The sequence below is a fragment of the Protopterus annectens genome, chromosome 7.part1 (assembly GCF_019279795.1).
Source record: "Protopterus annectens isolate FY-2018-M chromosome 7.part1, PAN1.0, whole genome shotgun sequence".
Taxonomy (NCBI): Eukaryota; Metazoa; Chordata; order Ceratodontiformes; family Protopteridae; genus Protopterus; species Protopterus annectens.
The window spans coordinates 256,366,593-256,386,002 of record NC_056740.1 but is presented as its reverse complement, the minus strand read 5'-3'; the positions used below and the strand labels follow the sequence as shown (position 1 = coordinate 256,386,002).

Sequence of the window (19,410 nt, the reverse complement as noted above, 5' to 3'; positions counted from 1 at the left end):
CTGTGGGATGTCAGAAAAAAAAAATAAAGTATTTTCTTGTGTGAAACAGATACCTCATAGGGATTACCATACTTTGTGTATACCTTGTTTAGGGCTACTGGCGCGCGGTTGTTGGATGCGCTCTTGTGCTGCCGTTTAACAAGCGCGTTTGTAAAGAGAGAGTTAGACTGTGCCAGGTTATTGGGAAGGGAAGTGTTGCATTAAAATGCGCCGGATGCGATGCTCCGGCCCAAGCCCCCAAAGCGAAAGCGGACAAAAAAGCCAAAGCCTAGTTGATGAACCGGCGGCCCCGTTCTTTAGGTTTAGAAGGCTCCTCCGGAGGGAGCGGAGGGAGAGGTTAGAGTTTCTTTGTATTCTGAAGAGACTTTACTGTTACAGGATGTGCCTTCAGGGAGGGTAGGGGAGGGCAGGAGGTGGGGCAGGTCAGGTAACTGTTCTCTCTCTCCAAAGGTAGGTAGTAGTCTTCTGTTGTTTCCAAAACTTCTGAGGTTGGCCAAGTTTAGCTCTTTTGGCTTCTCTGGGGGGCCTTCCTAGCAGGTTGTTCTGAAACATATGCTTATGCTTTACCTAATGATAAGAGATGATTAGGATTATTAGCCCCCTCTTGCCCTTGCCTCCCAAGAGGCCTAGGGGTGGAACCTGTTTTGAACAGTTTTCAGACAGTTCTGAGACTTCTCTAATCTGATTCTTGGCAGTTTATCCTCAGGAGTTCTCCTTCTGATGTGGGATGTTCCACTCCAGCAGCCTCCTCCTGGGATTCCTCTTTTCAGGAGATCTCAGGAGACTCTGATTTCCGGAAAAGCACCAAAGGCCAGGATTACTCAGGATTTAGGAAAAGGCAGGAAAGGGCTAGGTGTTTCCTTTTCATAGGCCCTAGGCCCTTAGCTATACCTCACTGTGGTTGATGTTGTTGGAAGATGGTTAAGCTGAACCCTGATTCCCTGATTCCTGCTCCTGATAAAACCTGATAGGTACTATCCCTGAATAGGAAGCCTGAAGTTTCTATTTTCTATTAAAGGGTCCTGCCGACTAGGTTTCTCAGGACCTAAAGGTGTTAAGGCCTTGTTAAGGTGGTTGTGGTTAGAAGATAGAGGCAAGAGCTTTTGGATAGATGGGAAAGGAAAAGAAAGTGTATACTTCTTCCACTTCAGCTTTGAGGGGCTTGAACTGAATGCTAAATATGCTGCTTATCAAAATGAATCTGAATTCTCAGAGAAATTCCAAGGTGGATGCTTTGTAGAAAGGTGTTGATATAAGATGTAGTTAGTGTTAGGGAATTGTTCATGTCAAGTGGGCATGCTGTAAACTGCAATTTTTTTGATGTTTGGCCTCCCTGTAGGTGCACTAGTTAGTTCTGTTTCTTCTTGGCATGCCTGTGGGAGGATCAGTGCTGAGGGCTGTAGCATGTTGCATGCTATGAAGGAGATTTTCTTCAATCTGATGTCTTGTTTGGATCTTGTTTTGGGTTAAAACGAAGGAGAAAGTTTTTAAAGAAAAATGGTCTATAAACTGTAGCAGGTGCAGCAGTGTAAGCCTTTTTTGCATTTTGCGTAAAATTTAGTAAACTTAGCCCGGGGTATCCTGGGACAGGTTCCCAGTTAGGTTCCCCTCCTAGACGGTTAGGCAGCTTCTAGGAGGGGTAGAGGGCAAGGTCTCTTTTAGCCCAGGACAGGGAGTTCACCTGCTCAGACTTCTGGTGAGGACCTGGCAAGAGGTTTCAGCTCTCCAGACTGGCCTCACAATCCAGTAGATTCTCAATTCCCAGAAAATCCTCCTCAGGAAGGTTTTTCAAAAAACCTCAAGATTTATTGGTGTTGACATATTTCCACCCATGCCATCAGAGTAGCATTATTCACGATTATTCCTTTTCATTGCAGACATTTCTCCCAAACAAAGCCAGAGGCCGGCTCACAAAGGAGTTCCTCCTCTCAAAAAATTGTCAGCATTAATAAAAATCAGAAAGGTCCCTGTCCTAGATTCTCGCCTTCAAACCTGCCTAGGAAGGAGGGGGCAAACAAGGGGGGAAACACTCCATCTTTAGTCCAAAAGATTTTGGAACATATCCAGTTCAACAAAGATAGTGTTGCTGGGAGTTTAAGACTGGATGGTTGCTAGAGATACATGATGAGCTGCCCAAGTCCCAAGGAAGCTTACCTTCATGTGCCAATAAGACTGACTTTGAAGCAAGCCCGCTCGAAAGCAGTTTTCTATCAGTTATCGTTCCTGCATTTTCCAAATTCTCATCTACAGAGATCTGATTCATAGAAAGGTTCTCAGGCTCTTATGACTTACTTCAGGCTAAAAGGAATTCAAATCTTGATTCCTTGCTCAATCGAACTGCCTGGCTAGGGCTTCTCTAAAATCTGAGCTACTTATCTGAAAGGAAAGACAGGCACCACGAAAGGTGATCAGTGTAGTACCCTAGAATAGTCCAGTCCAGTGAATTCTGTCCTAGAATTAAATGTGCCACTGCATACAGTCCAGGGGTGTGGCCTTTGGTCCCCCAACCTAACACCTGGGACCAGTCTTATTTTACTTCCACATCACATCCATTCATATGTCTATCACACTGCAAGTCAAACTCTTAGGGTCCATGGCTTCATGGTATCTTCTTGTCCCAATCCCAATAGGGTACTGCATATGGCAAATGTATTATGAATGTATGGACACAGCTTGGACACAGCACTGCCAAAACTTATACACAAAAATTGCAATAGGAATTTTTGTGGTGGGCTCAGGAATGTCACTCAAATTGGGACTCTCTGTCAAATAATGGGGCGTGACCAGGCTAACGAAGCAGACCTCTTTTAACGACAGATGCTCGATGTTGCTTGAAGGGGAGATTTTAGACAAATGCCAGGATATAACAGCATCTACATAGCCAGACTACATGGATGGCATCAGATATCAAAATGGATGAAGGCCAAGCAGTCAGTCTTCCAGGCTCAGTAAGGTTACTACGACAACAAGTCAGTTGCATGGGAATCTAACAGACACACACATGGAAATGGGGTACATCAACACTATGCAGGCAAGGAATGATTTTATGGAGATCAACAAACAGCTTGATTTTTTGGGATCTGCACAGCTGTAACGGGGAATTTTCACTCAAGGTTTCAGCCGGGAGCAGAACTCACTTAGCAGATGTGTCAGCACAACAATCATTGGATCCCTAAACAAGTGAACAACTGTCATGTATTTCAAAGACATAGATGTTGTGGGGGAACTCCAGACACCATCTGTTAGCTTCTCCACTAAAACCACCAGCTGCCAAAGTTTTGTGCAAGGGGGGCAAACCACCAGCTTTGGAAAGTTTCTCATTCTTTTCCACGGGTCACCCATGTCTTCCTGTCTTTCCACCTGCCCTCAGCCAAAAAAAGGCTCTCCACATTTTCAGTTGACAAGCTTTCCTCTTGACATTGCTCTCTTAGAAGGCCTCCGCAACACTGGTACCCACTGCTATGAGAGAGTCCTGAGGAGGATTCCATGATTTATACTAGATCTACTACATCATCTGTCCAGAAAGACGGCATGGCCTGCTCATTTGGTCAGACAATTATTACTTCAGAAAACAGTTGGCATATTCTGTGTGTCACAAGCTTCACTCACTTCAACTTAAAGTTAGAGAATTGTAATGGAAGAAGCTAGACCTAAATGAACAAGGAAAACAAGTGAGTAATTAAAGAGAATTTAATTTAATTTGGAGTACAGCAAAAGTGTACGATTTTAATTCATAAGTTTGTCCTTAATTTCTCAGTATTTGGACAAGGTTAAGATTTCTCCTCATCAAATTTCAATGCACTATGATTCATGATTATTGGACCCCACTTTTGTTTTTTCCCCACCATAAAGCATTTTCTTTGCAGCAGCAGTTTTTCTATAAGACATTGACATAGAGCTCCTGTATTGGGCCCTCAACTCCTGTGTTTTCAGAATCCTTGAGTTGCAAAGACCTGGCCTTTGCTTGTACTCTACACTGGATGCTGATTTTCTGACTATGTAACTGGAAGACTTTTCTGTTGAGAATTACTGTTTGCTGAAGGTGTCTGAATCTGCATTGGGTGTCTGAGTAGGATCCAGAATGATTTGATTTAAGGCATTATGCTTCCCTACACTAACCTTCCTTGGTTTTATTCACTATTCTAGTTTAAACTATCCTTAAAATCTAATTGAAGATTTTTGCCCCTTGCCAAAATACCTTGTGCACAAAAGATATGCACACTTTAGATGTTTTACTTACACAGCAGGCCCCGTTAGAGGACCAAAAATTTTTTTGAGTTTTTTTAAGTGTTTGTTTTTGTTTTGAGTCTTTTTGCTTCTAACTTCAAGTTTTTGCAGGGTAGGTAATTGTTTTTGCATCTGTTTGCTTCTAGTTACTTGGGGCAAGCCATTTCCTAGCTGGGATTCATTCACACTTTTTCTCAGTTTCACTACTCATTCATTTCTGAGGGATTCACTAAGGATATAGGAGATAGCAGCTGGGTAGCGGCACATTTTCACCTTCCCTAAGCATTATCACCTTCCTGGCTTTTCAAGTCTAGGGCTGGTTTGAGGATGTTTTGTTGCAGGCATTTGGATTGCCTCCTTTTCTTTTTATAAGCATTATTCACCTTCCTATCTAGGGCTGCAGCAGGGCTGAATTAGTAAGGACTGCAAGTTTGTGAGCAGCAGAATTGTTTTTTGTGGAGCTTGTCCATGCTGATAGAGTCTATTCCACCCTCAAGCATTCTGTAAATAGTCCTCTGTTGTGTAGGTCTGGTTTTATGGTGATATTTTTGTAGGTTAGTTATATATATATTTTTGTTATATATTTGTATATATTTGTATTATTTTTTTTGCCTTCTATCTGACCTTGGGAAGTAGGTGTAGAGAGGAGCGAAAGATGCTATTATTAGTGCCATACCTGCGATTAGTATCTGTCATGACTGACTGACCGACGCCAGCCTGCTACCATCTATTATAGCCTCTGACCATTCGATCCGACTGGGACATGGACTCTAGAATTCGGAGGATGATGCATCTACATTTATGGTATACACAAAATGTGGTTTTTGCAAGGGATCCTAACTACACCATAATTTCTTCTTCCTCCTCCCCTAGTTTGGCTATGGTATTCTACCCATTTGTAAGGACTGCAGATGCATCCTTGAAGGACATAGTACAGTTCTGTACCTACCATAAATGTAGATGTCCGAACAGGAATGCATCTGCAGTCAGGATTACCCACCCTCCTTCCCTTCTGTGGTATTCCTAGGGTATTTGCCCATCTAATAGCTAGCTGGGGGGGGATCTCTTATGGTGTATTTGTTTGTATATATGTACATACATGCTTATTTTTTGTATTTGCCTTCTACTTTTTGGAAACATTGGCATTAATCCAAAATTTAGCTATCCAAGAGGGCAACTGGCATCTGGGGCAAGAAACACTGAGGAAAATGGCAATGGCTGATGCCTTTATACCCGAAGAACTGCAGCTATGACGTCGGGTGAAGTGCGACACCAGCCGAGGCCAGACCCAGACTTTGGAATCCGGCCGACCGAAGGGCTGCCTGACGACAGGACAACCCATTTGTAAGGACTGCAGATGCATTCCTGTTCGGACATCTACATTTATGGTAGGTACAAAACTGTACTTTCTTCCACCTCCTTCACCTAGCCAGGAGCAATCACCACTAGTTTCCTCACAGGGTGGATCTTCTCACACAAGACAAGGGGTCTCTGATCCAGCCTCACTTGTGTACTCTTCAGCTGGCACTGTGGTGATAGTTTTGATCCCTTTTAGTCACCTTTTTTCTGAGGACGTGCTTAGGGTTCTGCAGGAGGCCAGGAAACCCAATACCAGGAATTCATATTTGTCCAAATGAAGAGATTATCTGTCTGGTGCCTTTCTCGTAAACTATCCATTTTCTGTAGGGATCCCTCTGGTTCGGTCTTATTTGTGTGAATTGCTACATGCTAAGTTGGCATATTTTTCAGTTAAAGCTTAACTTTCAGTGATTTCTGCTAGTTTGCCATTAAATCCTCCTTTGACTCTAGGTTTGAGGTCAAACAGTTTCTTAAAGGTTTCCTATTCCACCTTGATGGAACATCACTTTTGTACTTGAAAATTTGGCTTAGGCTGCTTTTGAGCCTGCAGCTACGGGCTCCTTCCAAATTTGTACTTGGAAGACTGTTCTTCTTTTGGCCCTTACTTTTCAGCTAAGAGAGTCTGTGAATTCCAGGATGTTTTGGCTGTTCCTCTGTTCTTAGTTTTTCATACAGACAGGGTGTTTCTTCATACTAATCCTTTTACGCTCAAGGTGGTTAATGATTTGTCAGTTATTAATTTGCCTCATATTTTCCTTTTCCACAGTCTGCTAGTGAGAAGATTCTTCACACTTTGGATTTACATAGCTCAGATATTGTTTGAATAATACTAAGGCTATTTGCAAACCTGAGCAACGTTTGGTTCCCTTCATCATAGGTTTCTAGGCTTGGTTGTTTCTAAACAAACCATATCCTTCTGGATCTCCAAGTCCATTTCCTTTTGTTATTCTTTTCCTGGTAAATGTCTTTCTACTTCTATAAAGGCTCATTGTACTAGAGCTTTTGCTTCCTTGGGTGCTTTTTTCACTGGATTGGCTACCAATTCCATCCTTTAGGCTGCCAATTGGACTTCTATCCATACTTTCACTAAGCATTACAAGTTGGATGTTGTTTCCAGAGCAAGAGCTAGCTCGCCAGAGTTATCTTGCATGGGTTTCTAGAGGGCTGCTCTGTGCCTTCCTCCTTCCAAGTTTCCTGTGGAGCTTTTGTTCTCTCCCTTATGTAAAGAATACTGTTATTGAAGGGCATAGTACAGTTGTGTAAAATCTTACCATAACAATAGATGTCCTTCTCTTCACTGTTGCAGTATTCGCTTCCTCCCTTGTCCCCTCTTCTGCTCTGCCCTATTTCTTCTGTCTTTTTGGTCTGGAATTCTTTTTCTGTTTCCAGATTCACATGTTCCTCCTAGTTACTAGGAAAAAGAAGTTATGTCTTACCATAACGTTCCATCTGTGTTGTTCATCTTCTTTCATTCATCACTGATGGGTTCGGTTCTGAGCCCTCGGAACCGAGTTGGCCTTTTTACCAACCTCTCACCAGACAAAAAAACTCTCGAGCTAAGTCTCTTACCCAGAATGCCATTCTCCTTGTTACCTCAGATCGAGTTTGCTAGAGAAAAAGAAGTAAAGCCAAGGCCACTTCTGCGCAAATAACCTAAGGCACCACTTAGACCCAAAGCATCTCCCAGGAGCCTTTGGAGGGGAAAGGAGGGTGGGAAGTGATGAATGAAAGAAGATGAACAACACAGATGGAACGTTATGGTAAAACATAACTTCTTTATCTGATGTTGTTGATCTTCTTTCCATTCATCAGTGATGGGACAGAATCCCAGGCTACCTTGGGGTCCATGGGTGGCCCTTATGGAAGAACATTCCTGAGTACCATTGAGCCGAAGGCAGCTGTCCCTCTGGAGACCAAGTCCAGTTTGTAATGATTGATAAAGATATGAGGCTTAGCCCAAGTAGCTGCCTCAGATGTTATCTATGGAAGCCCTGGAATGGAATGCTGTAGATGTTGCCATAGATCTAGTGGAGTGAGCTTTAACTTTTGGCATAGGTTCATTATTGAGGGAATAGATGAAACATATGCAGTCCCTTAGCCATCTTGATAATGTAACCTTGGAAACAGCCTCTCCCATTCTGGGCCCAGAAAAGGAGATGAAAAGCTGTTCAAATTTACAGATAGGTTTGGTCCTGTCTAGGTAAAATCTCAATTGTCTATGCACGTCTAAGGAGTGAAGGCAGTACTCTTCTCTATTGGCAAAATTCAGAAAGAACACTGGTAGAGCAATGGTCTGGTTAATGGGGAATACAGAAACAATTTTGGGAAGAAAGGATGGATTCGTCCGAAGTGATACTCTGTCTTTATGAAAGACCAGATAGGGCCTCTTGATGCACAATGCCTGCAGCTCAGAGACTCTTCTAGCAGAGGTAATGGTTACCAAGAACAAGGATTTCCAAGACAAAAACTTTAGGTCACACTTTCCAGCAGGTTCAAAAGGTTTTTGAGTCAAAGACTGAAGGACTACAGTGAGGTTCCACGGGCTGTCTGACAGGAGGCCTGATATGAGAAGTCCCCCTGAGGAAAGCCTTGCAAAGGAGTAAAGAGATGAGGGGTGTCATCTATACCATTGTGGAAATTAGAAATTGCCGCCAAATGTACTTGAACAGTAGAGGCAGAGGCTCCATTATCATAGGTTGGTACTAGGCTATCAGCCCTAGGGCCTATACAAGCCTAGCCATAACAATTCCCTGGCTATTTCTTCCCACATTATTTACTTTCCCGGACCCCTGTCTAGCTGACTGACGTGATCCCTGGGGTGAATTTCCTTTCTCCCATCCAATCGTCAAGGTTCCTCTTGAAGAGGTCCAAAGAGGCACTCTGCTTGACATGTATGGGCAATCTATTCCAGAGTCTGGGGAGTCTCTGGGTCAGGAGCCTATCCCTCCAGCATGTTTTGTTTATTGTGATGACAAGGTTTAGATCCCTGGAGCATGTAGTTCTGAGGGATTGGGATTTCTTTAAGTGTAGCATGTCCAACAGCTCTGGGTTTGACATGGCCTTGTATGTTAAGCAGAGATTGCCTCTGAGTAGACGATATGCGACAGAGTATAGCTGGAGTTTTTTAAGGCGGTCAGCATAGGGCATCTGCTTTAGGCCTGTGATTCTTTTAGTGAGGTATTTCTGAGGCCTTTCCAGTTGTTGCAGATGTCTTGAGAGGTACATACCAAATGGGGCATTGTATTCTATAATGGGTCTAATGAGGGATGAGTACAGTGGGACAATGACCTCTTTTTTTCTGGATGAAAAGCCCTTCGTGATGAGGTGTGCCACATAGAAGGATTTCCTGACTCTTGTGGTGATGTGGTTATCGAAGGTGAGACCACTGTCCACCTGTGTCCCTAAGTCTCTTATCACACTTTCTGTGTTTAGTGTACTGCCACCTATATGGTAATTCATGGATACATGCTTTTTCCCAAAGGGGATAACAATACATTTCTTGGCATTGAGCTTGAGCCCATGGCTCTGGCACCAAGCATCTGTTTCTGTAAGGCCCTTTTGTAGAGTATCCACATCATTTGGGGATTCAATAATGGCTCCCAGTTTGCAGTTATCTGCAAACTTTGTTAGCCAGAGTCCATCAAAAAACTTAGCCAAGTATTGAAGCACTGCAGTAATTGGAGCTGAATATGGGTCTAGGATGTTATCCTTAAACCAGATAGAGAACCTTTTCCATTTATCCCGATATAGTCTTCTGGTGGATGGTTTGTGAGAGGCCAGAATGATGTCTCGAATAGGCAAGGAGAGATTTGCTTGCCAGGCGACTAGTGGAAGTGAAGAAACCAAGCTGTCAGCTTGAGACTGGACAAATTTGGGTGACTCAACCCTTGGGGATGAGTAATCAGATCTGGTAGTCAGTCCAGAATCCACAACGGGCATACTAAGTGAGGCCGAGGGAAGGGGAACCAAACTTGTCGAGGCCAGAATGGGGCTATGAGGATCATCTTGCATCTCAACCGAAGAGCTTTCTTTAGAAATTGTGGGATCAGAGGGATGGGAGGATAAGCGTAAAGAATTCCTGTGGGTCAGAGCGTCCCTTGGTGACTCCCCCTCTTGGGGGAAGTAGGGCGAAATAGCTGCTACACTTGTTGTTTGATGGGGAGGTGAAAAGATCGCAGCAAGGCTTGCCCCAGTGGCTGAAGATTACTGATGCCACCTCTGGGTTGAGGGACCACTCGTGAGGCATGAGGATGCATCTGCTCAGTTTGTCCGCAATCACGTTAGAGCTCCCCAGGATATGACAGTTATGTACTTACCATAACATTAGATCCATGTTGTTTTTCTCAAACTCCCTCCCTCCTGCTCCCTTCCAGATTGTCATGTTTGGCTTTGAGATGATTGGGTGGACTTTGTTTCCACTATCCCTCAGCAGGCTGATACTACCCAAGTTTGCTGTTCCTTTTTTTAATTGCTCCAAATCTTTTGAGTTTCTAACACCATGACAGGAATGGACCCCATTCCCAAGTAAAAATACGATTACAGTTCATGAAATTAGTATTGTTTTAATCTTTGATGTCGGCCAGAAGTGCTCTTCTCAGCACCAGCAATGTGCCCAGTAATGACTCTTCCTGTAATTCATATGGGGTTATATGTATTGGTAACGTATCTAAATACGGTTGTGGATTCTTTTTTATAAGACTCATTGCTCCTACTACTATTGGAACTGTCTGGCTATCTTTCTTCCACATTGCTCTTGTTTCTACCTGCAAGTCCTGAAATGTTATGACTTTGTGTCTCTTTGTAAGCAAGACACTGTACTCACTGGGTGTGGTGATTTCAATGATCAGTGCTACTTTTGTCTTCTTTTCATGGACCCCACTATATGTGGTTTTCTAGCATCTATCTTTTGAACTGTTGGTAATGGGTGATCCCATGTGATGTAGACTTCATCATTTTCTATGATGCTTTGTGGCTCATGTTTTCAGTGTTTTTCAGCCACTTCATTACCATAATGTTTGCACAGTCCCCAGTGCAACAGTCTTGCCACATTAGTATGCCTTTCAGTATACAGTCCTCTTGCCATTAGTATGTCACAGCCAGTAACGAGGTGTGTGACTGTTTCTAGTTCTGTTTTACAATATCTGCATTTGTCTGTTTCTCCCACATGTTCAGTGAACTTGGTAAACCAATGTGTACATAGCCCATTCTCTTGGGCTGCCAATATTAACGTTTCATCTCTTGATTTGAATTCACCTCTCCTTAAAAATTCCTGCGCTCGATCGTGATCAACATGAGGTTCTTCCAAAAGTATTCTATACTTGCAGCTATATGTATGCATTTTCCACATTTCTTGCCTTTTCATCTGGTCTTTCCCCTTATATTCTTTCTTTTGTTTGTTTTTTTGGCACATTCAGTTGCTGCCTGATTTTTATCTGCTTCTGGTTTGATTTCCATTCCTGCTTGACCCCAATGTGCTTCTGCTAGACTAAGCAGGGAAGTCGTATTAGATTTATTCTTCACATTTCAAAACTTTCACTACATTTGGGTCTTGTGAGGTCAGCAGATGTGTGTACAGTCTCACGATTGAAGATCTGTACATGTAATCAATTTCAAGGAGGCCTGTCCCTCCTTCAGAACTGGGAATATATAATCTTAGTACACACTGATTTTTATAAATTATTTGGTGAGCATGAAGCATCCTTCTTGTTTTCCTGTCTAATCTATCCACCACGTTTTGGGGCCAGTCAATCACTACAAAACTCTTAAGTTAAGACAGGAGGAGCAATTCTGAAGTATTCCTTACTAAGTTTTATTTGCATTTGTTCATGTTTTATTGTTGATCCTTCATCAATTCCCAAATATTTGTACCACTCCCTGTTGCTCAAGTTCTTTTATATCACCCGTTCCTTCTGTAGGATAGTTCTGATGTCAGACAAAGGGGGGACAAACTCAGTCTGACCAATTAAGGTGGAGTCTAGGAAATTATGGATAGGGGAAGAGTCGAAGCTCTGGATCCGAAGCAGCTCCAAAGTCGAGACAAAGTTCAGATCAAAAACCCATATGTTTGAACCAGGCAAAAATCAGACAACATGAATCTAACATGGTAAGTATGTAACTTTTGTTTTTTTCACCCTTTGACCTACGGTATGGTCACAGGCTAAGCAGAACCCCAGATTTAATTCATAACGAGTGGAAGGGGTAAGTGTGACTCCACAGAACATGCACAACAGCAGCATCAAAAAGGTCTGATATGGCAGGACAGCCAGAGTCTGAAAGTATTCTGGTATGCTGGTAACTAGACGTCTCTAGCTTTTACCAGAGTGGTGGGTGTATTACTGCACCAAGAAGAAAGCTGTGGTGAGTTAAGAGAATTCTGCCAGCCTTTTCTAATAAGTGTGTGCATGCATACATGTGTGGATTTAAGAAAATACTTTCTGTAAAAGGTGTTTACAGTGGATAAGGGGGCACTAAAAGGCATTGGTTCACAGTGAGAGTTAGTGGTGAAAGATTCAGTTCTGTAAGTAGCCTTTGTGCAGTGCTTTCTGGGTGTGGAGCTTGGGAACCCAAACCCAAAACAGCAGTGCATATTCACTTTATGCTCTTGAATCCAGATTGTACTTTGTAAAATAGCTATTAAAACAGACATGTATACTGTCTTGTTATTACATCACCTTTGGTTAGCAGTAATAGGATTTAACCCCCCATTCTTCCCAGCCCAGCATCACATTTGATAGTGGTTACAGCTCTGCCCAGCATCACATTTGATAGGGGTTACAGCTCACCTCTTACTAACACCACTGTATTTTTTTCATGTGTGCCAACTGTAGTAATCTGTCCTAGAAGCTGCTGTGCTTCAGGGCTGTTGCCCTGCTGTTTTGGTGAAAGAGTGCAATATGAAGTTTAAAAGCAGTATTCATTAGCTGTGTAGACCAGCTGTGGCACTGGAGTACTCAGACATTTGTTCCTTAGCTACCAGTTGTCTATCATCTTGTCCATCTCTTTCATTTTCAGGTGCTACTTCATAAATCACTTCATTGATGGTTTTAATTAATTTATTTGAAGCCTGAGAGACAAACTTAAGAGGAATGAATTAAAATAAACAGTTTACACAAGTGTATGGGAGCTCTATGCAACCCACAATTGTTTCAGAAGCTTTACATCTCAATATATAGTTTACATTTTTGTACATCTTCCAGCTTTTGTTTATTGAGAGAGGATGGCATAGATTCTTCCACAACCGAATGACATGATCTTAACCTTTTAAATATACATTTTCTCATAATGTTCATAAGATCAGATTCTCTTTTGACTTGTTTGCTTTTGTTCACACCAAAATAATGCAACAATCATTTGGCTGCATCTTCTGACCTTGTTTCTATTTAGCACAAGAACTAAACCTTATTCACACTCTGAGGCTGATGCAAGAGCAAAAAAAATAAGTAAATAGATAAATAAAAAATTAATTAGTTGCTTTTTCACCTTGATGCTAGTCGCTAAGAAGGAATAAATCAGTAGCATTGAGGTAAAACATCACAAATATGTAGTGAATAACCAAGTATTAGCAAAAACAGTCAAAACTCATATAAATCACAAATTGGCAAAAACATAGTCTAGTCATAGCTCATATAAATCACAAATGAGCAATGCATGTTTGAGTGAATAAAAAGAAAACAGGATTCTAGCATTAAGCATCCGGAAGGCATTACAGCGCTGCCATTTGAGATTTCTGGACCATTCAGTGTAGAATAAGCCTGACCATCTTATTTCTACTGTTGTGAGATGTTTGTGACACACATGGGGCACTGCTGTAAGGTAAGTAACACTACCATTTTGGAGTATTCACTTTTATAGTATCAGTAAGTCATATTCTGTGTCATGGAACACAAAGTATTGTTATATTTTATTGCAAGCTGCTGCTGATTGTAATAATTTTTATTTATCCATATCTCTTACAGAACATTTGTGGGGATGATTTCCATTAGAATAGTCTACAGACCACAATTTAATACCCGCCTAAAAGTAGAAACAATACGTTCATGTGAGTAGTATAATGTTTGTTAATTAAATATGTAAGCTTTATTTTTTTTCTTAAATCTGTAGAAAAACTACAGTTCAACTCTACGTGGTATGCCCTCTGTGTTGAAAAATGGCATCATCTGTGATCAAGAATCGTATCCAAGAAGAAACTCTCTGGTACTCAAAGTAAAACCAGACTTGGCTCAACAAAATGACAGTCCATTGAGTGATATTGAACGCTATATTCGAGACTGGTTTTCCAAGCCTGTTGACCTACATGGCGTAATTCTTCCCCAGCTGTTTGGGACACACATAAAACTGTGGAAACTGTGCTATGTTCGCTGGAATCCAGAAGCTCAGATAAACAGTGGAGGTTCTGTTACAGCTTTTCAGAAAGCTTCATTACTAGCAGATGAAATACAAATGCTGCAGAGACGTTTAAGAGAATCCCAACGCAGCCCTTATATGCAGGCCATCTCCCCAGAACTAGAGTCACGAAAGATGTATTTTAGAGCAGACGAACAAACTAGGTCTCCTGGAAACTTGGAAATACTTTCTTCTTCCTTTCCATTTTCTCCTGTAGGGAATTTATGCAGACGAAGCATTTTGGGAACACCACTAAGCAAGTTTTTAAGTGGTGCCAAAATCTGGCTTTCCACAGAAACACTTGCAAATGATGACTGAACGTAGTGTTTGATTACTAAGCTGCTGTAAAAGAAAGTTTCAGAATTAACTGGTCAAAACCCCTAGTCTAAAGCTAATGTATTTAACTGTTACAACAGAGACTGTTACCACATTGTCAAGTGTGGTATGGTATTACTTTAAATTATTTGCACAGGTAGGGAAAGATCAAACAAATTTAACTGAGATTCAGACGCACAATTTTGTTTTAATTCTGGAGACCATTTTATTGTATTTTATTTGCAATTTGGTTGACTTTTTCAAGTCTTGCACTGGCCCATGACAAAAAAAATTGAGTCTGAATGTCAGTGCAAATGAAACTAGAAATATAGTTGATAATACAATTTATTTGACCACTGGCACATTGTTGACTTATCTTTACTAAAACTGTATTTGTTTAAAATATTTTCAGATAGCTGTATAGATTACATTGGAAATAACTTTGATGTGCACTGTTTTGTGTATAAAAATATATATGTTGTAGATATTGGTAAATTTATAGCCTTAAAAAGTGCCTTTATTAAAATTTTAAGATTAATATGACCTATGTATATAATGCACAGTGAACTGTACAGTCCTTCATAAATAGGATTTTACAGCACAGGAGTGTATATTTTATTGTTTTGCTTTATTTGCTAATTAATATTAGACATTCTGCCAAATTCAGAGTTCAGTAGTATGATGCCATTTCAGGCTAGCACTGGTTTCATCTACACAAGATTAGTTTTTTCAATCCTGTGGTCGGTTGCCTGTTACACACCTTTGGTACATGAAGGATTGTGGGAAAAATGCAATAGTAATGTGCAGTCTACATTTTCACTCAATTTATATTATCTGGCTTTTTGAAGTAATAGCTGTAGAGGCAGTTGTGTTTTGTAACTTGAAGTGCACACGTGGAACCTAGTAAGACTGTAGTTTGATTGGAGTGTCAAGGAAAGGTGATGTACTGTGGTAGTGTCAGTGTCGAAAGGACATACCTATATTTTAACTTTTGACCGAGTATACCAAGCCACTGCCTTTCTAGTTATGTGGCTTATTTCCTGCAGAGGAAAAAATGTTCAAAGTTCACTGCCATGTTTAAATAAAGGATCTATAGCCTGTCAGTGTAGTGTATATTGCTGGTTCTCTGTAAACTGTACTTTTTCAAGTTTTTCCCCTGGTGCTTTGGGATGTATTATTCTTTGTGTTTTATAATGTACAGATATATACATTTAGACATTTTCAGCAGAATGTCATCTTGTGATTGTGTGCATTTGTATATACATATGTATAAGCACAGACATGCGTGTATATCCTGTGCTTGTTTTGCTTCTAGTCAGGCTGATTTTGTCTTTTGATTATTACTGACATGCAGCTGTGCATCTCTGATCTAGCACTGTTTGATTTCCTTCTCCTTTTTGTCATGTATTATTTCCATTGTGTGTATTTAAGTCATGAATTTGTTCTTGTAGGACCTTTTAAATATCTTGTCTTTCTTTGGGTCTTCCGTCTTCATGCAGTGATTATTTAGAAATGGATATGGTGCTGCTTTTTCTTTCATCTGAGTTTCCTAATACAAAATAATGTCTTGTGTACATTTTCTAGTACATTTCCCACTCTGCCGCATCACTTTGAGGTTGTATACAGAAACTACTTGGTAGAGGTGTTTGCATCTTTCCATTATGCACCATTGTAATACAGTTCAGACCCCCGTTTCAATTTCCCGTATTTGTGGGAACACTTGAATCCAAAGTCATTGTGTGTTCACCCTGACACTGTATCTTCACAGATCTCATCTTCTGATAGGCCTGTTCTTGGCATTATGTCTTAAAAGGCAATGAAGAAGAGCACTTTTAGGTGTTTTGCTCTTTAGTCAATGAGTGACCACTATTTTTTTTTACCATAATAACTCATATCAGTGAGAACTCACATTTATGACTGTTTTTCTTATTTTTCAGCAGTTGTGATTTTGCTTCCTGCGTTATCAGCAATGTTGCTGAATTAACTTTTCCATTCCTTTTACTTCCTTGCACATTTAAGTCCATCAAGTTTGACCTGACCTAGGCAGATGTCCTTCAAGGATGCATCTGCAGTCCTTACAAATGGGTTGTCCTGTCGTCAGGCAGCCCTTCGGTCGGCCGGATTCCAAAGTCTGGGTCTGGCCTCGGCTGGTGTCGCACTTCACCCGACGTCATAGCTGCAGTTATTCGGGTATAAAGGCATCAGCCGACGCCATTTTCCTCAGTCTTTCTTGCCGCGTGGCACCCGAAGCAGAAGCTGTTCGCAAGTGCCGGTCGGTCAGAACCAGAGATTACTACTAACCGAATACTTCTACTACTACCGAAGACTTCTAAAAAGCTAAGTACCCCGTTGGGGACTCTTTCTTGCCTCAGCCGATGTCAGAAAAAGTGAATAACTGTTTAACTTGTGGGAAACAAATACCTCATAAAGATTTCCACTCTTACTGCTTACCTTGTTTAGGCCCAGACCACGACGTAGCAGCTTGTCTAGCCTGTGCTTCCTTTAACCGACGGACGCTTAGACGTCGGTTGGAATTTGCTGAGCAGTTTTTCGGCTCTGATTTTGCTTATTATGCCGTTGGATCCTCCAACTTCACAAATATCCAAAAAACGCAAGGAAAAGGACCGACACTCGCGGTCCGCGGTTTCGGCCGAAACCGCTGTTAAGACAACCGCGAGTGTCTCGGTTTCGGCTGAAACCGAGCAAGCGGTTCTTCCTTCAGCCGAAAGCTTACCTTCTACCGAGGCCTCTTCCAACCTGGTGGAATCGGCTTCTGAAATCCAGCCTGCAGTTGTGGTTTCTCAGGAATTATCTGACACTATTCCCTTGGATATTTCAACCCCTGCACGTGGAGCTGCTAGGCCTCCTGCAGCCATGTCAATTAAGGCCTTTGCCAGGGCTAAAGCAGCTAAAGCTACTAAATCTGTGCCTGTTAAGACCCCCTCTCACAGGCCTAGCTCCAGTTCCCAAATGTTTAGTTTAGCAGAGGATCTTATTTCTTTAATCCGGGGATCCCAACCTCTCCCAGACAGGGCCTCTCACCCACCTCCAGAGAAGAGGCCTAGAGCAGAGCCCCCTGAGCCAGTTTCCACAGATGATTCCTCTGATGATTCAGATAATACAGACCTTCCAGAGGCTCCTTTTTCCCCTTATGAAGACTCTGATGCTGAAGAGTCCATCCCTTCTGCCTCTCCACCTGAGGAATTTTCCTTTGGGGAAACCTTGCATGCTATGAGGGAACAATTTCATTGGCAGGGCCAAGATTTTTCAGACTCCAGAAAAAGGCTTAGAACCTTTTTGCATTTACCACAACATAGGCCTTTAGCTATACCTCCAGTTCTGTCTGTTGTAGATGATGCATTTAATGATGCTTGTACTGCTCCTGATTCATTACCTCCGGCCCCTGCTAAGCCCGATAGGTTCTACAGGGTCCCGGACACACATCACCATTTATACAAGGCTCCTTTTGCAGATCCCGAGACTATCTCCCAGGGACCTAAGGCTGTAGTATCCCCTCCCCTCTGAAAGGGAATCAAGGTCCTTAGAGAGATGGGGTAAAAAAGTTTACACTTCTGCTACTCTGTCAGCTAGGGCCTTGAACTGTCAATTTCATATGATCCAGTATCAAGAATTTATGCTAGATCAGTTAACCAAAAAACTGTCCTCTGATGAACCTTTAGACAAGAAATATGTTCAGGAAATGGTACATAACATTCAGCAAGTTAGTAACCATTCTTTAAAATGCGGCTATGATGCACTGGAGGCTTCCTTTAGATCAGCCATGACTTGCACAGTTATCAGAAGGCATGCATGGTTAAAAGAACAGGCCTTACCGGACCATGTCAAATCAAAACTATTAGATGCTCCCATGGACAAGGTCAATTTGTTTGGCTCTCCTGCACAACAGGTGCTGAAGAAGATGGAAGAGAAGGCAAAATCTGTCCAAACAGTGAAAGATTTCTTACAGGTCCAACCTCCAAGGTTTAGCAGGAATTGGCCCTCCAAGAATTGGTCCTTTCCAGACTCCTCCAAAGCACAGAGAGGCAGGAATAGGCGTTCAAGAGGCAGAAGCCAATCCAGAGGTGCCTACAGGGGACGCCAGTGGCAGGGTAACAACCAGCGAGGCACAGACGCAGCCACCACCACTACTACAGGGCAATCAGTGACTTGGCTCTGGCACCGCCTACCAGGGAACAACTAGAAGCACCCTTAGGCGGGAAGCTAGCTTTATTTACAAAGAACTGGCATTACATCACAAGAGACAAGTGGATTTTGCAGACAATAGACCAAGGTTACAGGTTTCATTTCCATACTCTACCAGGAAAGAGAGGAATGCCAATCCTACCTCCAAATCAAAAGGCAGAAGCTCTACAACAAGTAAATCAATTATTAAAGATGAGAGCTGTGGAAAAGGTACCACATATGGAACAAGGAAAGGGCTTTTACTCCAGACTCTTCCTAGTACCAAGGAAAGAAGGCAAATGGAGACCTATTCTCGATCTGTCCGCTTTAAACACATTCCTCATTGTTCCAAAATTCAAAATGCTGACCCTACAGCAGCTTCTTCCCATGCTGGGCAAGGAGTCTTGGCTGGTAACTCTAGATCTCAAGGAGGCATACCTGCACGTCCCCATACGACCAAATTGCAGAAGATACCTCAGATTTCTTGCAGGATCAGAGCATTATCAATTCTCAGCATTGCCCTTTGGCTTATCTACTGCGCCCAGAGTGTTCACGAAATGCCTGGCATCAGTAATCGCTCATTGCAGGCTTCAGGGGATCCAAATCTACCCTTACCTGGACGACTGCCTAATACAAGCGGACAACAAAAACAAGCTAGCAGAAGACTTAAAAAGAGTCATTTACCTTCTACAAGCCCTGGGATACACAGTCAATATAAAAAAGTCAAGGCTGATACCATCCCAAAAGATAACCTTTTTGGGGTGCGGAGTTGGACACATCAAAGCAAATGGCATTCCTAACAGTAGAAAAACAGCAGCAGCTACCTCTCTACTTGGCATTAACAAAGCAGAACAATCTGACAGCAAGAAAAGTACTGCAAGCCTTGGGCTTCATGGCATCCTGCATAATATTGGTTCCTCATGCCAGACTGCATATGAGAAAACT

The 19,410-nt window shown here is 42.0% G+C and overlaps 1 protein-coding gene across 2 annotated transcripts in view; it reads left to right on the top strand.

Moving 5' to 3' along the window:
• The window catches only part of MTMR10 (myotubularin related protein 10), a 1,193,387-nt gene extending 1,178,001 nt beyond the window's left edge, over positions 1–15,386 (top strand). For both annotated transcript variants that reach the window (XM_044078705.1, XM_044078706.1), the window contains exon 16: positions 13,687–15,386. In XM_044078705.1, the coding sequence (XP_043934640.1) occupies positions 13,687–14,286 (600 nt within the window). In that variant the 3' untranslated portion in view covers positions 14,287–15,386. The remainder of the gene's footprint in view (positions 1–13,686) is intronic.
• The last annotated feature ends 4,024 nt before the right edge of the window (positions 15,387–19,410 follow it).